Source organism: Hippocampus guttulatus, chromosome 14 (genome assembly GCF_054856545.1).
Source record: "Hippocampus guttulatus isolate MCC_2025c chromosome 14, RoL_Hgut_1.0, whole genome shotgun sequence".
Lineage (NCBI taxonomy): Eukaryota > Metazoa > Chordata > Actinopteri > Syngnathiformes > Syngnathidae > Hippocampus > Hippocampus guttulatus.
The window spans coordinates 11,049,451-11,074,106 of record NC_141274.1 but is presented as its reverse complement, the minus strand read 5'-3'; the positions used below and the strand labels follow the sequence as shown (position 1 = coordinate 11,074,106).

Sequence of the window (24,656 nt, the reverse complement as noted above, 5' to 3'; positions counted from 1 at the left end):
AGTAGCTCAAGACTGCATTTCAGATTTATTGCGGTTTGGTTTACGTGAGGGTTTCCCCATATGCTGCCTCTTTGCGTCTCTCTCATCGAGCCAGGGGCAGGAAAAATACATGCGCCACATTCCTACTGTGTGCGGGTGTTTCCCACCAATGATGTGAGGGAAATTCCTTCCAAGCCAGGTGTTACACAATCGCTGATTTACTTGATGTGCAATGGAATTCCCTAAACACCATCCATCCATTCTTACATCCATATTCTGCCTTCTATACCTACGTAGAAGATAGCGGAAATCGACAGTCCTTGAATCTGGATAAATTGCCTCAAAACTAGATCCGAGTGCTCATTCTAGCAGGAGTACAGCTGTGGGGGCGGGGAGTACATCTGCAGGTCAATGACATCAGGTTGCTAAAGGATATAAGCAGAGCAGCAATGCTGATAAATATGAGGTGGACCTGTTGACATTGTGCTGATTGGATACAGCAGTAGTGGCAGTGTGCGTCATCATCTTAGAAACAGTAGCTTTGCTTCAATTTAGGTGGCTTTCATTGAGGTGGCTCAGTTCCAAATTGGGGGTGAAGATTGTTGTTTGTCATTTGAAAACCTGTCTCGCGTGAGACTAGTATGAATACAATAGGGAGTCCCTAGGAAAGTCTCCAGAGCAAAATGGCGGTGAGATTGCATGCACTTACAAATATGAATCCTTGCATTATGGAAAGGTGCCTTAACAGTTCCCGGGGTATTATTTTTATTTTTATTTTTTTTTGCAGTCCATGATGCAGTGAGATAGTGGAACTAAGGACAAACAGGAAAATGGAGCAGTAAAAAGAGCCGCATGGCGGCTTTAGTGCCTGCTCAGCAAGAGCTATTTTTAGATCTTGGGAACAAAGACACAGAATTGCCTTTCTTCCTTTTTCATCTAATTTCACCTCAAAATGTTACATTGAAGGGTAGCCTACAATCATTGGTGCTATGTTTAGATCAAAACATGAAAAACAATTGATTGCCTTATCTGCCATTGGTTCATGTTTTTCCATTTGGGCAAGATTTGTTCACGTCTACCAAGTTTTTGTTTGTTTATTTGTTGTTGTTTTTTTTGTTATGGGTTTGCACATTTTAAAGATGGACAGAGAAGGGGCTTGTGTAATGTTAACGGAAGGTCACCAGAAAGGTCAGTCCCCGCTGAGGACCCCCCCCTCCCACCATACCTCGAATAGAGTACACAGTCTTGTGCATTTTGTATGACTAAAAAGACAGACCTAGTCAAATAATAGCATCATCTCAGGAATGTGTCATCTGTTCAGCAACTATCGGTCTTTCACGTGACAAGACACTTCATATTTGCAGCAGTACCCAGTTTGTTCCTATTAGGTTAGAGAGCCATCCTGTGGCACAAAATGGTAACATCTTGAAGGCATCGCTTTCAAGGTGCCTCGAGTACAGTACACACTACACATAGCAAGACAGAGGTGGTTGAAATAAAAGATCCTGGATTCCTCTTTGGAGGTACAGAAGTGCCAGAAACAAACATAGCAACAGGCCCAGATAGGTGCTAGTCACAACCAGCTATTCATTCACTGTGCTGGAAGTCTGGGACCAATTCATTTGAAGCGAAATATCATGCAGCTATTATTAAAGAAAAACAAACAAAAAAAGCAAGTTGACAGATGAGCACTATATGGTCTATAATAGGTTGGAGATGGTCGCCCAATAGCGCATGCACTAGTTTCACATTCAAAGGATATACTGGTTAATCTTATTGGCATGCATGTGCATGTTGGATAGAATAACAAGTTTCTTATTATATGACAGGGCGGCCCGGTAGTCCAGTGGTTAGCACGTCGACTTCACAGTGCAGAGGTACCGGGTTCGATTCCAGCTCCGGCCTCCCTGTGTGGAGTTTGCATGTTCTCCCCGGGCCTGCGTGGGTTTTCTCCGGGTACTCCGGTTTCCTCCCACATTCCAAAAACATGCATGGCAGGCTGATTGAACGCTCTAAATTGTCCCTAGGTGTGAATGTGAGCGTGGATGGTTGTTCGTCTCTGTGTGCCCTGCGATTGGCTGGCAACCGATTCAGGGTGTCCCCCGCCTACTGCCCGAAGACAGCTGGGATAGGCTCCAGCACCCCCGTGACCCTAGTGAGGATCAAGCGGTTCGGAAAATGGATGGATGGATGGATATTATATGACAACATTCCTCTTGACTGGGGAATGAATACTGACAATGCCAATCAAGATATTTTTTTCTTCCGTTAAATACTCTTTAATTTTGGAATTATCCCACGTGTAGTAAGCAATCATCGCAATCATAAATGAATGACAAGTTGATTTCAATTCAGGCTTTGCATTGTTAATACATTTCAGGTAGGGGTTCCCACCCTTCAAGTCGGTGGGGGTGTTGCTCAGTTGTGGCTATTTAAAGTCATCAAACACAAGAACACCTGACAGTCAAGCAATAATCACTGGAAGGACGAGGCAAAAATACATGCTGACACATTCTTCATCAAAGAGCGCGTTGGTAGCAAAAGTGTGCTTTGGATACCAAAGCACACAAAGTGAGAGTGAACGCCTCCAAAATCAAATTGTCTTATTTCATTTTAAAAAGAGGACACATTATCCGCCTAAACTAGTCAATCTGGAGGGTGTTGAATTTATATTCACCTTTGTTTGACGTAACCATCTCGACGAGCCATGCAACTGAGCCCCCAAAAAATACTACAAATAGAAATAAACACCTGCTTTACAGTTATGTTGTCTGTCACATGCCATCAAGATTTACCACTCATCCACACACGCTTTCAAGACCGGAGAGCGGCAACTGGAAGAAATGTGAACCGAGCCACATCAGTCACATCCATCCAGGAACGTTTACTGTACGGTAAGGTCAGTTGATCGTGTATGCGTCAGACTCGAGATATGTGGTTTCTCAACTTAGAACAGGTGGTCTGAAGTCCGAACAATAAGTTCCTGCTAGGTGAAGTTATCCACTGCAAGAACGTGAAGCATTTATGATGTGGTTTTTGCTCATTGGGCTAGTATTTCGTAGGGCAATACTCATGCTCTACATTTGTTTAATTCTTTCCGCTGACCGTGTATAACACTCAAAACTATATATATATGGTAACTTAAAAATGGCACGGGCAATTAGGCTAACAACCTTGTACCGTTAATTGAAAATTTCACTGAATTCATTCAATAGTCATATAAGGAATTTTTAGATTGCAGATCACATCTTGAAATCATTTCTGGAAAATTCAAATTTTGCTTGAATAGCTCAAGCCCCCCCCCCCCCCCTCCCCATTCTGTTGGAGCTACCCTGGAGGCTTCTGCAAGGTTAGAGTCTAAGAGACTCCCAGCCCTTTCCTTTCATTCACTCAGAAGAGTGACATGAGCCATTGCTTATGAGCTATTTGACAGGAAGTCACCTGCCACATTTCAGTTCAGCCTTTGTGGAACGTGGAGCCTGGCGAACAAGTGACACACTCTTCAATAAGTTTACAAGCTTTACTCTGATTGTAAAGTTAGCTGAAGCAGTCAAACGGTGATTGTTAAAATTTATGTGTCCGTGTTTAGCTGAAATCAATCCAGGCATGCGTGGAACTTGAGGCACTCTGGACGCAATGGCCAGTGTGCTTCCATGACGGAGAAAAGTTGCAAGACACGGCGTCAAAATCATGTAAGTGGAAGTCTGTGTGGTGGGAATGCATGCAAAATGTTACGGAATCTTTCCAGGAAAACATGATGAGTTGAATAGTTTCTTTCCGATGTCTTGTGTCACTCTCAGAAGACTTTTCCTGAAGCAGCTGGGAATATAGTGCAATGAAAAAAAATAGCAATCGTCCAAAACCTTGATTTCTTTTTTTTCCATACTACTTTGCTTCTAGTGCATCCACTTGATTCCCTCTTCAGTGACAAAAAATTAGGAAAAAGTGAATTTGGATACATTTGAGTGCTGTGTGAAAAACATGGATCGCTGTCATACTTTGGTGCAGAAGGAACTGTGCAGCCACGAAGGTATGTTTTGCGTGCAGATTCATTTTCGCCTTTCATACTGTTTAGTCAGCTCATCGTGTTATTTATCTTTTTTTGAGAAGGCGTTTGGGAATATAATGGAACTACAGTCACCTGCTTTTGTTTTTACATCCCTGGTAGGAGCTGCAGAGAGAAAAAGGATCCCCATGCAAGGTGTTGTTGTTTTGCCAAGCAAGGACCCAATGACTTTGTGTTGACAGCGTTCATGATCCAACGGGTAGGTTTTTCACTGCCTCCCACCCCCCCCCCCCCCCCCCCCCCACATCGGCATTACACCGTTCGTCTGTCATCGACTTTACATTTTTAGTGTTTCTTTGTGTTCAAAATGGGATGTTCACCTGGTAGCCGTCACCAGGAAGTCAACTATAACCGGAACGATCCCGTTCAGACAACGTCGTAAAAATGAAGGAGCGCAGGATTATTCATAGGTGTAGATACAATCACTTTAAGTATTGCACTGAATAAGGGTAGACATGCACCAAAGGTAGGTATAGTTAGATTTTTATTTATTTCTATATTTTTGGGGTCCTGTCAATCCCCTGCCTAAGTATTTCATTTTCAGGTCTTTCCAGCAATCTCCTTGTTCCACTTCACTGAGTAAAGGAGGAAGAGGATCATCAAGAAAAATGTTCTTTGTGGCCGGGGCCAAAAATACAGCATTGGGTGTCGGAAATGAAAGGAGGTGAGGAAGTGTCAAGTGGATGGATGTATCGAGAGAAGCTCTGTAAACAAGCACTTTGATTTCCAGGTTGTTTTATTTTCTGTGTGGCTTCTGTGTAACGATACAATTTTCTCTCATCCGTTCTGTAATTGTCAGGTCAATTTATCAGAAATTCCGGGAGGTTGATTTACTGGACAAGAAAAAAACCGTGACAGCTCTCAAGCCGGGTGAAGATCGAGCGATTCTCCTGGGTCTTGGAATGATAATTTCCTCCGTCATGATGTACTTTGTACTTGGGATCACCATCTTACGCTCATATGCTGAAAGGTAACGCTCCAAATTGCCATCTTCAAAAACTGTGCTTTGAAAAAAATTGTTGCTTTACGACCGCGTTCTCTTCACTTGATAATTTAAATGATAATGAAATAAAAACTTGGGACTGTGATCCCCCGCGTATTTTCAGATTTTTCTGCTTTGACTTGCAAGCAAAAATATGAGTTATGGGTGCTGTATGATAACAGTGAACTCAACTCCATTCACAAGTAGCAGTTTGTCAGATAGTGATAAAAAAAAATTCAAAAAAGAGGCTTGAAAGTGATTTATTGCAATTCCCAGCTGACGTTAACGGTCAAACTCAACCTAAAATCAGAAAAATACAAAATGTATATGTAATACAGCCACAAGTCTGGTCAGGATATTGGCAACGAACAATGCGAAATGCCATTACTGTTGCAGTATTATAACCCTTTGTCCAATGTATATTTGAACACAGATGGCGGACCGGTGGACATATAGTATACATGTAACCTCATGCATATATTCTTTATCCCCTGCGAAGAACAACTCATTACTGCGTCTTACTGAAGAGTTTTGACCAGCTCCGTATGTATCCGTATGACTGCTCCAAGTTTGCCAAGGAATGTCCACTCGAACTGAAGTAAAAAATGTGAGAAAAACGTTTTATTATTGACATTCCATCTCATTATGTCTTTTTTTGCCGGTAAGTTAAATATTAAAGAGGGCCACTTTTTGGATTAAAACCACCTTAGAAGTACATTTTTTTTTGTTGGATGGGGTTCAACACATATTTCAAAGCAGCACAAGATGTTGAAGTCAGTTGAGGCATTTCATTTAGAAATAAGCAGGGCTTTGCTGCCATCTTGTGGCATCCACAGGCAAACCATTGTGGTGAGGGGTGTTGTCAAGTGAATAGCGTGGGTTTACTGTACCAAGATTAAAAAATAAATAAACCCCAAGCCAAATTGTTTGGCTTTTTTTTCTTCTTATTTTGAAATTGCATTAAATGTGCACCCCCATTTAAATGTCACAACAGTGCGTGGACAGAGGAAGGAGTGTGCGTTGTCCTCAACTCCACGGTCACGGCAGACATGAACTGTTCCTACAACTGTGGCTCCGATTGCTGGCGAGTCTCCAAATACCCCTGTCTGCAGGTCTACGTCAGCGTCAACAACACCGGCCGCATCAGTCGATTATCTCACAATGAAGAGACGCAGGATGCCAGCTCGGAAGTGAGTAGTACGCGAGGATTCACATGACGGCATTTGGAGTGAGTCCTTCTCGAAACAGGTGGACAACTGCTCACAGCCGGTCGTTTTGTGGCAGTGTTTCTATGTGCCCAGGTGCCAGAAGGACCGTGCCCAAATGCACACCATCATCATGAACATCTCCGAGCGCCTGAAGGCCAACCAGCAGGTTCCCTGCTACTTCGATCCCAGCGAGCAGCAGGAGACGGTTCTCCTGACTCGGCTCTACGACCACAGAGTCGTCTTCCACTCGCTGATGTGGCCCTCGTGCATGTTCGTGGGAGGTGCCCTCATAATTGTGATGGTCAAGCTCACACAGTACCTCTCCAGGTTGTGCGAAGAGATCAGGAAGATCAAGATGTGAAGCACCTGACATTAAATGCGAAAGAGGAGATTTCACCAAAGGAGCAATCTGGGAAATGATGCCTTTGGCTCAGGCATTTTGGGGCAGCTGACTCTCTCGGGATCGAGGATGCAACCGAAAAAAGGTTCCGAAAGAGGAAAGTGTCAACTGTGGTTGTTAGGAGAAAACCGACTGAAATGGATTTTACAGAAGGTCATAGCACTGCACAATCAAAACATTTAGAGACTGTTTACAAGTTTTCTGTCTGCAACATGAAATATTTTTCATTGGAGATACGTGATATGTAATTATGACAATCCCAAACCTTTCCATAATTTATAAGAGCAATGTCATTTTTGACATTGTTCTTATACTGCCTTATAATTCAGAAAAGAGAATCATGTGCTCACGACTATTTCGAGTGACCAAAACAAACAGCAGGTCTAGGCAGGCTTTCATTACCTGATTATTATTTTCCACTTCTTTTTTTATTTAAAATTCTATGCATTTTCTATTAGAAATGAAATGTCTTTTTGTATGCAGCATTACATTGTCAGATAGGGTGATATATACTCGATTACATTTATGGTACAGGAAGGGGGAACCAGATTTATTGTCCATTTTTTTCCCAACATTACTCACAAAAGGTGCATCGCATCTTAGACCTCTTTTAAGTCTCTGTAAAGTGAAAATAAATTTGACACAGCACAGAGAAAAGAATTGTTAACTATTTTTTCATTTTGCCGAATCATCAGAATATGCACTGCATGTAATTGATAGTAAATTTAGACTTTTGTACTAGAGTACATTTCAGAGGGTATTTTTTTGTTTTACTTTTCATATTGGTAACTCTACTTAAGTTATGATGTTTATTACCTGTTTTGTGACGCACATTGAAATGTGCTATATAAACAAAGGTTTGATGAAACTGATATTTCATTTTACCTTATTTATTTACCTAATTTATGCTCTAAATGGTACTTAGAATATGTAAGCATGGGTACAGTACTGTTTTTGCTTAAAATATGATATACATGAGGCTATTTTTGAACATGACATTTTTTTGTTAATGTCTAAGAAAGTGGGTCATGATTTTTCCAATAGGAACCGTACAGCTGAACGGCAAAATTAACAAGTGGCGTTTGACCTAAGCTTTGACCACAGAAATACCAAGGACATCTACTTCTTAACCTTTCTGTGACTCGTCCAGTCTCTCATGTTGAGATTTTAGGTTCATCTCAACATCTCATCCGAAAGCTGAATATCCCTCACTTTTTGTGAGTAATTTATGATTGAAATAATTTTGTAAAGCTAGGCCCTAGAGCTTTCTATAATTACTAAGTATAAGTTAGTCAGGTCATTGTTATTATTTGTTGCCTGTTCTCTGTTTTATCAACCTTTCTAACACCAACCTTTTGAAAATAGGATTAAGATTTTCACCAGTCATTACTTTTGTATTTGTCTCAGTAAAATGATACTTTTCACCAGAATCGTCTTAAAAACATCTGTTAAGTAATGCTTCTTTCGTCACTCTGAAAGATTTCACACATACCTACCGTGACCCATATGTTTTTTTTTTTAATTAACTTGTTTAAAACTGGGCGACGCCTTTTCCATTAGAAAGGTAAGTGTACCGGGGACACACCTGATCAGAACCACTGGTTTAATCAATGGAATTCCTCCAGGTTGACCTCATTCCCTTCAAGAGGAAGATAAACAGAAGATGTTTCCAGTAAACTCCGCCGTCAACAAGCCGCTTCCCTGGGCGGTCCGTCACGAGGAGCCCGCTTGCAGTTAGCTCGGGCCAGCTAGCATGTTACCACACCGTGCCGTTTACTTTGGGGGCAGCCCAACGGGAAACATCATGAAGTCGTCTATCATTTTCCGCACCACCGCTGGACAATAAGAAGCGTATTTCGGTCCCACGGCCATGCTTTGGAAGGACTAATGTTTCGGAAGGACTAATGTTTGGACCTCCGAAGCAGGCTCGGATGGGATTTGCGCAGTTAGCCGCCGCTACTAATGATTGTGCTGGATGGCTAGCGTCGCGGCCAACCGGTTCGGACTAGCTCTGTGACACAGGTAGGTAGCATGATGTTTTCCTCTCCTTTACCCCTCCCGATGAACAAGCACCCGATAACAAATGTATATCGCGTAGATGTACACTGGGCTTGTGTATGCGTATCGAGGTTTTCCAAATTGCTTGTGACAGTTGATCTGCTTAGACAATTCGCGAAAATGATCCATCAGCTAGCATTAGCCCAGTGAGTAGCAGCACAAAGTTTGGAGGGATGACTGGCAAGTTTATGTGTGAAAACAACATCTTAGCACAGTAAGTCTTATTTTGGGGAAAATGCCAGATTAGAGTTTCCTGTGCAACACTATGATATTTGTACCGTAATTGGAACGCTGTCGTGTGGCACTTGTGAGATATCACATTCTTTTATAACTTCTAACATTATTTTCTTTATTAATGTTGGTAGCTATGTGTGTAAAATGTAAAAGATTAATTGAGCTGGTTTGTCAAGACACATATTTTAAAAACAATTCCACTGTTCTCAATACCAGTTTTCCTGAAACAAACAATACGAAAGTTAGGACTATTTAAAACAGGTGAAAATGCACCAATTGCTCTTTTTAATACAAAGACAATGTTGAATGTTGAATCCAAGTTTGAAACTATCACAATCTTTTATAATCGTTATCTTGTTTTCCAAAGGGTGTTGTCATTGGAATGCTTGCTACACACAAACAACAGTACATACATGTAGTCATGGCCATGACTGTGTACTAACTTCAGTAATATATACAAATACATATATATATATTTTGTATACAAATACATTCATGTATTTGAAATATAATATTCCATAAAATGTGTTTTTGCCACTGGCAGTTCTCATTTGAGGACATATTTTGGATGGAATGGCACAGAACCCCCAATGATTTCAAATATTACTCACCATCAATGATGTTTTTACAAGGCAGGTCTTAAATGCACTGTATTCTAACAAGTGCTGTCGTTACGTGTCTTGTTGTTGGTGCACAATGTCCTAAAACATCTGTAATGCATCAAGTTCTCATTGGAACACTGTTGTTGTTCATGGAGATAATAACCTGGCAATGAAGTGTCACTTTGCGTTGCTGCTTTTTTGTGTGGTTATATTCCATGATCCTGCTGCCGTTGGTACAAGTATATTAATTCAGCAAGAAGCGACCGGGCTGGCGATAGCTAGTGACATCAGACTAACCCCAATCAGTGCCCTTTATCCAGTCGAGCGTGTGTTTTTTTTTCCTTGCGTCATAACAACATCCCATTTCTGCTGGATTTTTTCAGTACTAAAAGTAATACGTCCCAACGGCTGCCATAATTTAGAAATGTGTACTGGTCCAGCATCTGAAGGTGGATAATGGCCTATCCGTGGCCTAGTGGCCGTCTGGTCACTGTTAATGTTAAACGCTGCGGTTCTGTTCCCACGCAAAGTACGCGATCAAGACTGACCACTTCTGACAGCCAGTCAGTGGTCAATACACACGCAACTATACTAATGAAATGCTTATTATCGCATCAATCACATGGAATTAATTATTCCCTTTCCTTGTTATCGGCTCCATCTTTAAACCTCCCTTTCCTTACTGTACTGTATTAAGCATGTGTACAGAATGTTAACAAAGAAAATCTTCAGGGAAATCTAAATGCTGGAGTAACGTAGCTTTGGCTTATTTGGTTCTAACGGAAAGTAAGTCCATCAGCTTTGAAATCAAAAATTGAACTTTTAGCCTGGCACTATTGTTCTTGGGCATGTTGTACATTTGTAACTCTTGTTTTCCTTCTACCCGTTTAGCTGGTTCACATCGATCCTATAAAAAACAAAAACAAAACAAAACAGGTGGATTAACCGGAAGAACCATGCCACCCCGGCCATCCTCGGGAGAACTATGGGGGATGCACTTGATGCCACCCAGCATCAAAGTGGACTGCCTTCTGCCGAATGGCATGATCCTCACGTTGGAGTGCCTCCGTGAGGCCACGCTAATCACAGTGAAGCACGAGCTTTTCAAAGAAGCCCGGAAATATCCTCTTTACCATCTACTGCAGGAGGAGAGCTCCTACATCTTTGTCAGTGTCACCCAAGAGGCAGAACGAGAGGAGTTTTACGATGAAACCAGGAGGCTATGCGACCTTAGACTCTTCCAGGCCTTCCTCAAAGTCATTGAGCCTGTCGGCAACAGAGAAGAAAAGATTCTCAATCGAGAAATAGGTATCGTTCACAAATTACCGTAGAATGAACAAAATAATAGTACTGTTGGCCACAACAAGCTGTATGGAAATCTGTCAAAGTTAACGGGGGTTGCTTATAACAACCGAAACGAACTTTAGAGCACTTGAGAAGCAATGCGAATTACAAACATGAAAACTGGAGCAAGCAGAAATGATGTGCTTTATCTGCATTAATGACGCTGTTGGATGTGTTTGTTCTTCCCTTTTAGGTTTCGCTATTGGGATGCCCATATGTGAGTTTGATTTGGTTAAAGATCCGGAAGTGCAGGACTTCAGAAGGAACATTTTAAATGTTTGCAAAGAGGCAGTGGACCTTCGAGATTGTAATGGACCCCACAGTAGAGCTTTGTATGTCTATCCCCCGAACGTGGAATCCTCAGCAGAACTGCCCAGGCACATCTATAACAAACTAGATAAAGGTGAGTCAAAAGCTATTGATGCTCTTTTTTTTTTTTTTTAACTGAAATATTGTAACCAAGACTTTGTATTTCTTTTTCCTCAGGTCAAATAATTGTGGTAATCTGGGTTATTGTGTCACCCAGCAATGATAAGCAGAAGTACACTTTGAAGATCAACCACGACTGCGTGCCGGAGCAGGTTATCGCCGAGGCCATTCGCAAGAAGACGCGCAGCATGCTGCTCTCCCAGGAGCAGTTAAAGATGTGCGTGCAGGAGTATCAAGGGAAGTACATCCTCAAAGTCTGCGGTTGCGATGAGTACTTACTGGAGAAATACCCTCTGAGTCAGTACAAGGTAATCTCATTTCACGTGACACAAACTACATCTGATGCTTATCCACCGAGCGCAAAGTGCATTGTATCCAATTCGGTTGAAACGGAAAGGACCAAAATGTGTTGTGAATATTTATTTACGTCATTTTTAGAAATTGTGTTTTTTCTCTGTCCTCAGTACGTGCGCAGCTGCATCATGTTGGGGCGAATGCCCAACTTGATGTTGATGGCAAAAGACAGTCTGTATTCCCAACTGCCCATGGACAATTTCACCATGCCGTCATACGCCAGACGAATATCCACAGCAACTCCTTACATGAACGGGGAAACATCCACAAAGTCTCTCTGGACTATCAACGGCGCACTCAGGATTCGGGTGCTCTGTGCCACTTATGTCAATGTCAATATCAGAGACATAGACAAGGTACAACTGCAGCAAACGTGTAGTTACATCATCTTTGATTATTGTTCGGCTCTTAAGTTATCAACTCTTACTTTGGCTATCGTTGCGCTATTCCCTCACATGGTGATCAGTTGAGATGGTGATGAATCAGTTGTACGTGGTGTATGTTTGCGCCTGATTTAGATCTACGTCAGGACTGGGATATACCACGGTGGAGAGCAGCTGTGCGACAATGTCAACACCCAGCGCGTGCCCTGTTCAAATCCCCGGTAAGTCACAACAAAATCCTGTGACGCACACTCATCTGTGTTTTTTTTTTAAACATGTCATTCTTGTCCATCCTAGGTGGAATGAGTGGCTGAACTACGACATGTACATTCCAGACATCCCGCGGGCTGCCCGCCTTTGCCTCTCCATCTGTTCTGTTAAAGGCAGGAAGGGAGCAAAAGAGGTGAGCTGCAGTTGCACTTAAAAAGGAAGTCAGGTTACTGAGATGACCATTTTCGATAAATTTGGAGCAATGTTTGGTGGTTGCGCAGCTGGATGACATCATTGCCATCAAAGTTTGTCCTATGTTGATACCTTGTCTACTTGAGAGTACTCATTGAGGAGTTTTCCGCGTAAAAAGCAATCACACACTTGTCCCTCCTTTTTGGTTGAATCGTTTTTTTTGTTTTTTTTTCTGAGCTAAAATTTGATGTACGGGCGAGCTTCAGATAGGTCAGCGCTAGATGACAGTTTAGGGAAAAGCTCGGTCACAATCAATTTTGAAAAAGTGGGCAATTAAGGGTCCCAGAAGGTGAGTTAGAAACGGCTGAATTATTAATATAGGCAATTGTAAACATTTTGGGTGGGGGTGTCAATCACTCATAGTTCATTAGTGTATTTGTATTCTATATTAATTTGTGTTAATTTTTGTGTTAAACGTTTTTAAGACCAGGATAAAAAAAACATTTTCTTTCACGCTTATGTTTGAGCTCCTTTTTAAAGCAATGATGTTTAAAATCTTTTTTTTTTTTTTTTTTTTTTGCACGATACATACTTGTCAAAAATCGAGTAAGCTGTCTTTTATTTCTGACATCTGTCTTTAAGTGTCTTTACTTCCTTGTTTTTAAATGTTGCACTTTTCATCACATAAAGCACATTGTGTCACCTTCTGTCTGAAAAGCTGCCCTGCCTTGTTTTGCCTTGACTCAGCTCTGACTCGATATACTCTACTCACGTGGACAAACAGCATCATGGGAACCAAACAAGTTAGCAGCGGCTTTGTTGCTATTGTAATTGTTTTCTTGCGCATCAACTTACCGGTATTTTCCTGTAGGAGCACTGTCCTCTGGCTTGGGGCAACATCAACCTGTTTGACTACACCCACACACTCGTAGCAGGAAAGATGGCGCTCAACCTCTGGCCCGTCCCACACGGCCTGGAAGATCTGCTCAACCCCATCGGTGTCTCGGGCTCAAACCCCAACAAGGTCAGCCAAATTTTCTGCAGAGTCTAATCGTGCATTATGTGAACCGACATCTCCACTAGTAATAGAGATGGTGGTAACTTCATGATTGAATTTTGACCACCTCTCTTTAAGCAGCATGTTTTTCACGATGTGATTGGCATTCTTTCATACAAAAATATTAATCTTGTAGGAAACCCCTTGTCTGGAGTTGGAGTTTGACCATTTTAGTTCTCCAGTAAAGTTCCCTGATATGACCATCATTGAGGATCACGCCAACTGGAATATATCCCGAGAGCTTGGCTTTAATTACTGCCCCACAGGTTTGGTAAGAGAGCACACTTCTTCGGTTTGCACCATATTCATCATGACAATGAACATTTCCACCTGTGCTGACCCCCAACAATAAAATACAGTGGAGCCTCAGTTTCTGCGACGAATCCTTTCAGATATTCTGACTAAAATGGAGTCCTACAAAAACGGAAGCAATATTTACCATAGGAAACGATGTCAATGGTATTAAACCTTTCCAGACATCAAAATATGATTTTTTTTTTATAGAGAATAACTGTAGTTTATTACACAGAAAGCAATGTGAAATATGGATAAACGACTGAAATATTAAAAAAAAAAAGAACATTAAACATCACTTACCCAAATCTCCTGATGGTGCTTGAAAGACCGCAAAGGAGGGTGGGAGGGAGGCGGAGAGGTAATTGTTTAGAAGAGTAATCTGCCATTTTCGTACGTTGAAGTTCCACGGTGTGTCCCGTCCTCTTTATCGAAGGCACGGCACTTGGAACTGTCACGGGCACCCTGGTGGCTTATTGAACAGGTGCGCTTCGTAGATAAGCACAAAACAAAATGCGGGTGCGGTGACGCTCGCTCGAGCCAAAACTTCGTAAAGTTGTGAACGTGCTTGGGATGCTTTGTGTGGCACGACTCACACAGGTAGGCACACATGAGTTTGGTAACGGATCGTTTTCAGCTGTGCGGAAATTGATCGGATGTGCGAGATTTGGGATAGTATGAAGACAAACCGAGGTTCCACTGTAGTTTATACATCACATGCAGTTAACACGGTCCAGTTTATTTCAATGTGTGGTGTGGTGCAATAGAGTAACAGAGTGGCCCGAGACAACCCCTTCACAGACATCGACAATGAGCAGCTTCGCCAAGTTTGTAACCGGGACCCGTTGTCTGAGATCACTGAGCAGGAGAAAGACTTTTTATGGAGGCATAGGTAACGTCTGCAAGTCCACGATGTGACCGAATTGTTACAAATTAATTTGACAGCCTATGGCAAATTGTTTTCTTGAGTTTCTCTGTCACATTCTAAAATATAGCTGATGCGCTTTCCTGAAACTCTCACAGACATTATTGTGTCAACATGCCCGACATCCTTCCCAAGATTCTCCTTGCTGTGAAATGGAACTCCAGAGATGAGGTTGCACAAGTAAGATCCGTTGCCCTTCCTCCTCCCCATTGCTGACGTGTATTCATTTCAAGACATTGTTTGGGTCAACAAATGTCTACCGGGCTTTCTTGAGTTACAGACAGAACTCAGCAGATTTTGACATTGATAACGACAGCGGATTCCCTCTTTCATCCAGTGTCGATTTGTTTTCCCGTGTTTAGAACTGCTCAGCGTAATTGTCCCTCTTTGCCGCCAGATGTATTGCCTTCTGAAGGATTGGCCTGCGATCAAGCCGGAACAAGCCATGGAGTTGCTGGATTGCAACTTTCCCGATCCCATGATCCGAGATTTTGCTGTCAAGTGCCTTGAGAAATATTTAACTGATGACAAACTGTCACAGTACCTCATTCAATTGGTTCAGGTGAGTTATATTTTGCTGTATCCTGCGCTCATGCTGGGCCATGTACAATTGACGGGACGCTTTAGGAGGCATACCTGCTCAACAGAAGGAGACCGATACAAGAGCTGTATTTAAAAAAACAAACAAAAAAAAACGGCGTACACAAAGATACCATAGTTTCCAATTCTGAGTTTTTTCGTCATTTTCATGTAGCTTAAGTCAATCACCCAACCTTGCTAAATAACAGTCCTCCTTTTTTAATGAAACGCTTGTTTTACAGCTTTCAAATGCTTGACGTACTGCAGTATGAATGATTTTTTTGTACACCTCTACATTTTCTCTGCGTCAACAGGTTCTAAAGTATGAGCAGTACCTCGATAATCCACTCGGCCGTTTCCTGTTGAAAAAGGCTTTAACCAATCAGAGGATAGGACATTTCTTCTTCTGGCATTTGAAGTAAGTTTATTTTCATATCTATAAAAACCAAGGACTTTGGTCTTGATGGGTTTATTCCGAATGGATTTTACACAAAAATATTAAGAACAATATAGACTGCGATTTTTATTTTTATTTTTTTAACCACCAGAGCAGCACAGTGCCGAGCAGGCTGTGGTGTGTGACTGGAAGGTGGTGGAGGGTGGAAAGTGCAGCTGTCAGTGACTGCAATACACATTTTTTAATTGAAAGTAAAAACCACACCTAAAAAGAAAACAAATATAGAATGAGCAAAGCGCTCAAAAAGAGCAAATCACCACGAAGGTTTAAACATTTTTCACCTGACATCTCAATACATTATCAGCTTTAGTCTAGCATTTTGACAGCTAATGGTGGGCATGTTTTGTGAAAATTAATTGGCAGTTTCCTCAGGATCCAGTCCAATTCAGACAAATAGGTTTTAAATATGTCTCCACTGGAAATACTGTACAAATCTAAAAATGTGAGGCATAGACACATTAACCATGTTTCTTCTCCCCCGTGTCTTCAGATCAGAAATGCACAATAAGACAGTTAGCCAGAGGTTTGGACTCCTGCTGGAGTCGTATTGCCGGGCCTGCGGCATGTACCTGAAGCACCTGAGCCGGCAGGTGGAGGCCATGGAGAAACTCATCAATCTCACTGACCTCCTCAAACAGGAGAAAAAGGATGAGGCGCAGAAGGTAATCCGACTGCTGACAGCTGCTTGGCCAAATCACCGAGTTTAATCTCGGCAACATCTGGCCTCGGGGCCACAGAGGTCATTAGTGTGCTTTAGAGCTTCGGATACATTTGGGGATGGTTGCTGTTTTCTTGTACTGTTTCGTCCTGTTCTATTGTTAAAAAAAAAAAAAAAAGAGTACAGAGAAACGTTTCACAAAGACTGCGGTAAAAATAACCAGTCTTTTATTTATTTTAATTGGCGGTTCAGATAATGGATGGATAGATGATATTAAGGTGGTCCCCAAGTACCAGGATACCCGTGCATGGGCCACTTTGGTTGTTGTCTTAGTTGGGCAGCGTGAATATTCAATCCACAAGCTAGCAAAATGAGTAAAATAAACAGATGTATTTGGAAAGTTTCTTTGCAATGGGCACAGGGCCCCAGTGAGCATTCAACAGGAGTCTTTTTCTCCCTAAGAAGAAAAAGAAAAGTGCATTTCACAAAGAATACCTTCTTGTTGGGAAAGCTATGCATGTTGGCAAGTCTCTTGTGTTATCCGTGAGCGATGTGGTATCTGACCTTCCACACAATACATATTATATTGTACATATTTATTTATTTAGGTATTTATTCGAATAGATGATGTCGAGTTCAGAATCCTTTCATCATTCTTACTTGCATTGCCAAGAGTTGTACGCGTGGACGACTTACATGCCCGCTGGGTGTTTATTCTCCCACTCAGCCCGCAGTAGAGCAGTGTTACGTCATTGTGAAGGCTTAGTCTTTTTGCTGAAGCAAACCAGCAGATGGGCAGCGCTTCTGTTTACCGCTCTGGCTTGACTCGTTCCAGCTGCCCACACCTGGCGGGTTATTGATCTACCTGATTCTCTCCTCTCAGGTTCAAATGAAGTTTCTGGTGGAGCAAATGAGGAGGCCAGACTACATGGATGCACTGCAGAGCTTCACCTCTCCGCTCAACCCAGCACATCAGCTGGGAAACCTCCGGTACTTCACAATCCTTATGTAACTCACCTGACTACTGCTATTGTGCGTGTGTGTCTGCCATACCGCCGTATGGCAGATATTTTTGGTTGAAATGCGACTACTTTCTTATAGCGGAAATCCAGGCTATATTTCACTAATGTGTGGTGTATGCCGATTGTTTTCAATGTATTTTTTTTCTTAGCATCTTTAATGTAAATATAGTAAATGTGTAATATTGATTAAAAAGTAGCGTCTGTATTTTAAATAATGAGACTTCAGCAGTTCTGTTTGGCTTTGGAATCGCTGCTGGTAACAAAACACTATCTAAGATAAGATAAGATAAGAAATCCTTTATTCGTCTCAAAATGGAGAAATTCCCAATTCACTGCAGCAAAGTAATGAAACAGTGGGGTATAGCCTAAACTTCGAGTGTTTCCTGTGATTTTATCCCCCCTGACTTTTGTTTTATTTTAACGTGTACAATATTCCACAAGCACTCTGCATGTTCTCAGACTTCTGGTAGTGAGCCTAAGGAAATTCCTGGGCCCCCCCAGGCTGACATTGGGCCCAGTAGACAAAGCAACATCTCTGCCTTTGACGCTGCAACAACAGCTTGTTTGAAATCCCCCACAAGGGCCCCTTACTAGCTGTTGCTGGATGATGGCAAGTCGGGGGGCCCTGTGAGACGGCTGAGATTGGTTCATATTAGTCACATGCGTTCACAGAGCGCTTAGCAATACTGTATTCTATTTTTTTTAAATACATCTTATGCTTTTACCTTTAGTTCTGAATGATGTGTTTGCTAAGGACACAGCTGTCTTTAAAAAAAAAAAAACCCAAAAAAACAACTGTATTTTGTCCGCCATCTCTGCCCGAGTCATACCATTCTTTTTCTGCTTCTCACTAATTGTGTGCTGGTTTCTGTTCCAGTCTGGAAGAATGTCGGATGATGTCATCTGCCAAGCGACCGCTGTGGCTTAATTGGGAAAACCCAGATATGATGTCAGAGCTCCTTTTTCAGAACAATGAAATCATCTTCAAAAATGGAGATGGTAAGTTTTTGACATCATCCACATTTGCTCCGGAACTCAAGATGCAGTCTCTGTACTTGAAATCTGGTCATGGCGTTATCCAAAGCGCACTGTGCTATTGTGTGACCAAAGAAACGTTGACAGCCCTCCTCCATAATGTCCCAACACGTCGTCGAGTTACTAATGTTATTCCCATCTACTTTCCCATCTTACCTCTGTAGATCTGAGGCAGGATATGCTGACGCTGCAGATCATTAGGATAATGGAGAACATCTGGCAAAACCAAGGCCTTGATCTCAGGTAGGTGCCTCACTTCATCGTGACAGCAAGGATGCAGGTGCTCATTAATAGGCGGCGGATAACTTTTATGTTCTCTGATCGACGCCTTTAATGCTGAATAACCTCAAAGCGTTCCAGCCACCTTAGGTCATCACACACTAAAGCTGCTTTGACATTGGCTTCCCACTAAATTGGCACATCAGAGGTGTAGCACTAGAGCCTCTTCTTAGTCGCCCGCCTCCTCCACACCGACCGACCTTGTTGAAGAGGGACAGCCAATGCAGGTGGACGTATGTGCTAATGAGTTGCTCGGTGATGTCGGCGCAAAGGCTACATTTGCTGTAAAAAAGAAACGGGGCGTGCACAGTGAGTCCCAGGTGATAAGTGTTCACAGTGTTGATACGACACGGCGATTCCAAAAGCGTAAGCCAAACTCATCACATGATATTTCAAAAACAGGAGGCTCGAGCTTGGATACGTGTTGTACATACCTTCACGTTATTTCATGTTTTACTCGTGCATCCTGTGATGTCAATATTTTCCATTTTTTGCTAAAGATAAACCATATTCATGCAGGGCTGTCAAAATAATGCGATAATACATCACAATGTCATGTTGAGTGGCCCAAAGCTAAGCTGGGGTGGGGTCATTGATGTAACATGTTTGTTTTGCTGGCACGTTGCCCCAATGTGTAGATTTTAAAAATAATAAAACAATCATTATTTCTAGTTCTTGGGCAAGCCGCAGCTCGCGGACCCCAGTTTGAGAACTGGCGCCTGAAGCTAGCCAAGAAAAAGATGGAAAAAGAAGCCATTTTAGATCGCCCCTTCCACACTGGCCTACGCGGTTCTTGGGAACCACAGAGAATCCTTTGAATTAACGTGCAATTTCACAACCCTAAATCTTTGATCTTGGGCCCCCACTTTTTTTCCTCTCTCTTTTTCTGTCTTTCAAGGATGCTCCCTTACGGTTGTCTGTCAATTGGTGACTGCGTTGGGTTGATCGAGGTGGTGAGGAATTCTCACACCATCATGCAGATCCAGTGCAAAGGAGGCCTAAAGGGGGCGCTGCAGTTCAACAGCCACACTCTGCACCAGTGGCTCAAGGATAAAAACAAGGGCGAGATGTGAGTGGCGCAGCGCAATACCCGGGCAGTGCTTTAGTCAGAATAATGACAAGCCACACATTAGAACATTAAACCTAATTCTGATGCCCTTTGTCATGATTGACATTGATTATTGATTATTATTTTAGGTATGACCAAGCCGTAGATTTGTTCACACGATCATGCGCAGGCTATTGTGTCGCCACATTTATCCTGGGGATAGGGGATAGACACAATAGCAACATCATGGTTAAAGATGATGGACAGGTAAAATTCAACATGACATCATTCTAATCTTCCGCTCATACTTCTCACGAGTGTCCTTCATTTATTGATGCGCTGCAGCTGTTCCACATCGATTTTGGCCATTTCCTTGACCACAAAAAGAAGAAGTTTGGATACAAGCGAGAGCGGGTGCCATTTGTACTGACGCAAGACTTCTTGATCGTCATAAGCAAAGGAACGCAGGAGTGCACCAAAACAAGAGAGTTTGAAAGGTACAGTCCGCGCTCACTTTCAATACGGATTTTTACTTACCGTTGTTCAATGCAGTGAATTTATCATGGGAGATGCGTTCCAATCCCACTCCAATAGGTGAAAATCTCCAATATAGGGATACCAAATGAAAAATATTTTGAAAATAGTTGTACCCCTCACACACACGTATTAAACAAACTTGCTTTTTTTTAAACTTCTCAAAATATGCTTGTATATTTAAACACCAAATTGTTCAACCAAGCCTTTCATTTTTGTATACCTAAAGTCTGCTTGCTTAATGCTAATGCTAGTGAACAATGTCTTCCTGTTTCGTGCCACTCCCAGTTGCAGTTTACCGTCAAACGAAACATAAAACAAAGATAATTACATGTCTGTTTAAAACAACCACACATTACATTCCACTAGCTTATTGCTAACACGTAATGGGGAAACCCCATATATGGGCTCACGAATAGTATCTTTGTGGCAGTGCTTTAACCCTTCAGGAAATTGATATTTTTGCACACTGGGCCAGATAATATAATGATGCCAGGCATACATGCTTTATCCTCTTCGAAGAACAATTATCATCCCGGTCTACTGAAGAGTTTGCAATGTGGCCGTAAGAAGATAATACCCCCCCCGTAGCCAAGGTGCGCGCACCAAAACGAGCAGTGCAGTCTGCGTTGAATTGAGGCAGAAAGTGTTCAATTCTTCACATTCTGTTGCGTGCTAAGCTTCCAGAGAAGATTATTGGCATTTCAATGGGAGAAGATAATTTGAAGTACCAAGACACAACCGTCTGGGAAGAAACCGAACCTCGGTCCTTGTGACAATGTTTGTCACAAAGGCTGATGCGGTTTTGGATTTCCTTTGCGCCCACCAGGTTTCAGGAGATGTGCTACAAGGCCTACCTGGCAATCCGGCAGCACGCCAACCTCTTCATCAACCTGTTTTCCATGATGCTGGGCTCAGGGATGCCCGAGTTACAGTCATTTGACGACATCGCTTACATCCGGAAGACCTTGGCCCTGGACAAGACGGAGCAGGAGGCCCTCGACTATTTCATGAAGCAGATGAACGACGCTCACCATGGCGGCTGGACTACGAAAATGGACTGGATCTTCCACACCATCCGCCAGCACGCCATGAACTGAAGCGGCAAGCGAAATAGTTGAGCGAACAGAAACATTGACCAGAACGAGCTGCGCACTGAGAATGCAAAATGCAGTAGCGGCCAGGAATTGCCACACGAAGACCTGGTTTCGTTTGCCAGCATGTGACTCTGAACCATTACCTGCCAGCGCAGTATGAACAGGGGTGCTAAGAAGAGCCTTTATCAGGGACACTAAATGTTTTCACACCCTTAGGAATTTATTTGTGGCTGCACTATATGAACTTCTGAAGGCATGGTGGAGTTGTATTTCATCAGTTCCCTCCATAGGAACGAAAACAGTCTCATGGACCTCGGGCACATTCGGCCATCTTCATAAGAGCTAGCGAGATATCCTTTTTTTTCGGGGGGGGGGGCAGACTTTGTCAATGCATTACGAGGAACATCACTATGAAGTTGTACATCTTGAGCACAGCAGGCTTTTTTTTTTTCATTAATTTTTTAAATAATAATAACAATAATCCTGGACAGCTGACAGGGGTCATACTACATAATTTACACTACCTAATTTAAAACTATGAACCATTAAGAAAGTGGGGAATGATATTTGTTCATATGGAAGAAAGAAAAGGACACAGAAGCCGATTCAGGTGACTCATCACAATCCTGAAAAAAGGAAGTAACGGTATTCACGGTACAAATGGAAAAGCCGTGAGAGCATTTATTCGATTCGGTACGGTCTTTGTCCTCACAAGTATGACAATTCAGCCAACTAGAAGACTTTTTCCACTGCTTTCTTTCACAACAGTATATTTCTGCACTCTAGCAGGACTACTTTGGTATACTAGTCGGACAACTAGATGACGCCAATGAGGCAAACTATGCACTAGTTGACACACACCGCCTTCCACAACAACTCTGCACACTAATAGGACAACATGTTACTAGTGGACATATTGAGACTACTAGTAGGGTCGAGGAGGAGTTGGGCTTTGTACTGTTTCTAATCCAGCACGGTAGGGTCCCTTGTAAAATTGTAGGATAAAAAAAATGTTTGCACTAGTTGTAGAGTTTCCCCTCTAATAGAAAGACTTTTTGTTCTACTAGTGTGCTGAATTGTCAATCCAGGTCAAAAAGTGTACTCGTACATGGCCATCAAACTGGGAATCAAGAAGATCAAATAAATTCTCAAACTGCTTTCCATAAGCATGAGACTGACTGAGATATTTGAACAATAGCATTTATTACTTGGACTTACCCGCCTTTGCTAATTTCCTAACTTGTATAATATAGATATGTCCACCATGTTTGAAGTCATTACACCGTTTTTGTTTCTTTTTGTTCAGCAGTATAGTCCATTTCTGAGCCAAAGTGCTACATGTGTTAACCCCTCTACTCGACAGTCTTATTGTTTATTTAAAAAAAAGAAAAAAGGCAGCCCCCCCCCCCCCCCCCCAACCCCTCATCTGGTCCAATTGTCATGTACTCATCGCACTGATTTCTGCAGTATGTGTTTTGCGCATGTCATTTTATCAGTATTATTCGGTCGGAGGGAAAATGCGCAGATTTGAACTAACCTCTTTGGCCACTTGGTGTAAATTGGCCTAGTTTAAAAAGCAAAAAAGGGGAGAAAAAAGTGCAGTGTTCTTTTTAGTTGTTGTTGTAATTATGCTGTTACACTATGCAAATTGTGATCCTAACAAGTACTGTAATATACAAAAAAAAAAAAACGATGTCACGAAAAAGGAAAGCAACTCCCCAACTGAAAAGTGTGCAAACTTGAAACCCATTACAAACATGAAAGAAAATAATGCACAAAGCTGCACTGCAACTCTCATCCACTTTGTTTCCAAAAAGCCTCAAAAGGAAACAAAAACTTTTTTCCTGCCTTTTTAACCTTACTTAACATCAGTCAGTTATGCTCTTGTCTCCTTGCCGGCGCTTGTTGTCCTTTTTAACTTTCCAAGTGTCCTCCTTCCTATGATTGTCATCTTATACAGAAGAGGTACCTAGCTTTACCAAACGATGCATTTATACACATGCACTCACACACAGTGGTTTCCTGTGTTTTTTTTTTTAATTTGTTTTTTTTTTTTAATAGAGGAAACCAGTCCTGTTCAAATGCTTGGGCTGGACCCATTCGAACTGAGACCCCATTCGTATTTACTTTGTGGAGAAACAATTCACATTCTCCTATGCTTTGTATGTTTTTCCCCTTTTTATTTTTTTGGTCACACTGCATTATGTATGAGGTCTGCTAGTATTTTTTTTTTTGACCTGATGCTGTTTACTTGAATTTCATGTATAGAAATGACCTTGTTACTTGTGAGGTACAACTAAGTCACAATGAAGGTAACAGAACTGCTACTGCTACATGTGCAAACATTTTTTTGTTTGTTTTTTTTCCCTTGAATAACTACAGAGGTAATATATTTTTGTATTTGAAAAAATATATATAATCAAAGTCGTATATTAAATTGCTAACAAAAAAAAAATGTCTATCATCTAACCCAGTAGACAGCTTGTAGTTGTGAAATGAAAGACAAAAGTTGAGTGGATGAATGCACGGGTTGATGATGGCGTTCATCAAGAGCACAATGAGGAGGGAAAAAAATACCCTGCATGTTTAAAAAAAAAGTTCCACATGTTATATATCCATCTATGTACATATTTACATATATATTGTACCTATAAAGCCTCCAAATACTTTTTAGTCATTCTCCTATGACTTGTCCGACAACAAACTGTATCCATTGTTAAATAAAGCGTTTCTCCCGACAAACATAATGACCTTTATTTTACTGTGAACAAACATGAAATGTTTGTGCAATGGCACTTATGTTTTATTGTGATGATTTTGATGAAAGAAATAAAACATTTTCTGATAAAAATGATGATCGAGTAGACAATGTGCATTATCAGCAAACGTTAGCTCTTTTACCGGCCTGTCTGGCCGGTTGAGCAGGAGCTCTTGTGGCTACAAACTGTGGCAGGGTTTTTACTTTCTTGACCTGGATTTGCCACCTCTGCGGATGACACGTCACGCCAATGAGACACGTTCACGAATGAACCGTCTGCGTGCATGGCAGTGTCGCCACAAAATTCCACTTCGGGCTTTTTGAAGTGGGATGAAATTCAAATCAAATTTGAGCACCGTTACAACTTGTAGATGAAAAGATCATCGTGATGGCTCGTTCCAAATTCCGTGTCCGTCGCCCCACGATGCAGGCAGCGCATATTTGGACTGACTTGTCAATACTTAGCACTATG

The 24,656-nt window shown here is 41.9% G+C and overlaps 2 protein-coding genes across 3 annotated transcripts; both read left to right on the top strand.

Moving 5' to 3' along the window:
* The first annotated feature begins 4,362 nt into the window (after window positions 1–4,362).
* Window positions 4,363–7,383, top strand: LOC147195029 (calcium-activated potassium channel subunit beta-2-like). The gene is made up of 4 exons (XM_086129423.1): window positions 4,363–4,709; window positions 4,845–5,015; window positions 6,022–6,217; window positions 6,312–7,383. Exons 1-4 carry the CDS (start codon window positions 4,654–4,656, stop codon window positions 6,594–6,596), a joined length of 708 nt encoding a protein of 235 aa, XP_085985549.1. The 5' UTR covers window positions 4,363–4,653; the 3' UTR covers window positions 6,597–7,383.
* Window positions 7,384–8,296: 913 nt separating this feature from the next.
* Window positions 8,297–24,280, top strand: LOC147195028 (phosphatidylinositol 4,5-bisphosphate 3-kinase catalytic subunit alpha isoform). Of its 2 annotated transcripts, XM_086128904.1 has the most exons (21): window positions 8,304–8,657; window positions 10,421–10,837; window positions 11,067–11,276; window positions 11,360–11,610; window positions 11,767–12,012; window positions 12,175–12,260; window positions 12,337–12,442; window positions 13,313–13,465; window positions 13,635–13,769; window positions 14,560–14,684; window positions 14,816–14,897; window positions 15,115–15,279; window positions 15,611–15,714; window positions 16,244–16,415; window positions 17,295–17,401; window positions 18,311–18,432; window positions 18,633–18,711; window positions 19,646–19,816; window positions 19,945–20,062; window positions 20,141–20,292; window positions 21,159–24,280. In XM_086128904.1, the coding sequence occupies exons 2-21, from the start codon at window positions 10,486–10,488 to the stop codon at window positions 21,427–21,429; spliced, it is 3,207 nt and encodes a 1,068-aa protein (XP_085985030.1). In that variant the 5' UTR covers window positions 8,304–8,657; window positions 10,421–10,485; the 3' UTR covers window positions 21,430–24,280. The 2 variants fall into 2 exon arrangements, 1 of the variants encoding a protein (XP_085985030.1); XR_015102808.1 differs by lacking the exon at window positions 19,945–20,062 and having other exon boundaries at window positions 8,297–8,657; window positions 21,159–21,305.
* Window positions 24,281–24,656: the final 376 nt, after the last annotated feature.

Bases quoted from the DNA above. Each gene is read 5' to 3' on its own strand.
- LOC147195029 (XM_086129423.1), top strand. From the start codon at position 4,654: ATGTTCTTTGTGGCCGGGGCCAAAAATACAGCATTGGGTGTCGGAAAT. The intron at 5,016-6,021 runs GTAACGCTCCAA...ATGTCACAACAG, and splicing joins TTACGCTCATATGCTGAAAG to TGCGTGGACAGAGGAAGGAG. The intron at 6,218-6,311 runs GTGAGTAGTACG...GTTTTGTGGCAG, and splicing joins CGCAGGATGCCAGCTCGGAA to TGTTTCTATGTGCCCAGGTG.
- LOC147195028 (XM_086128904.1), top strand. From the start codon at position 10,486: ATGCCACCCCGGCCATCCTCGGGAGAACTATGGGGGATGCACTTGATG. The intron at 13,770-14,559 runs GTAAGAGAGCAC...GTGGTGCAATAG, and splicing joins ATTACTGCCCCACAGGTTTG to AGTAACAGAGTGGCCCGAGA. The intron at 19,817-19,944 runs GTGAGTGGCGCA...TTATTATTTTAG, and splicing joins GATAAAAACAAGGGCGAGAT to GTATGACCAAGCCGTAGATT.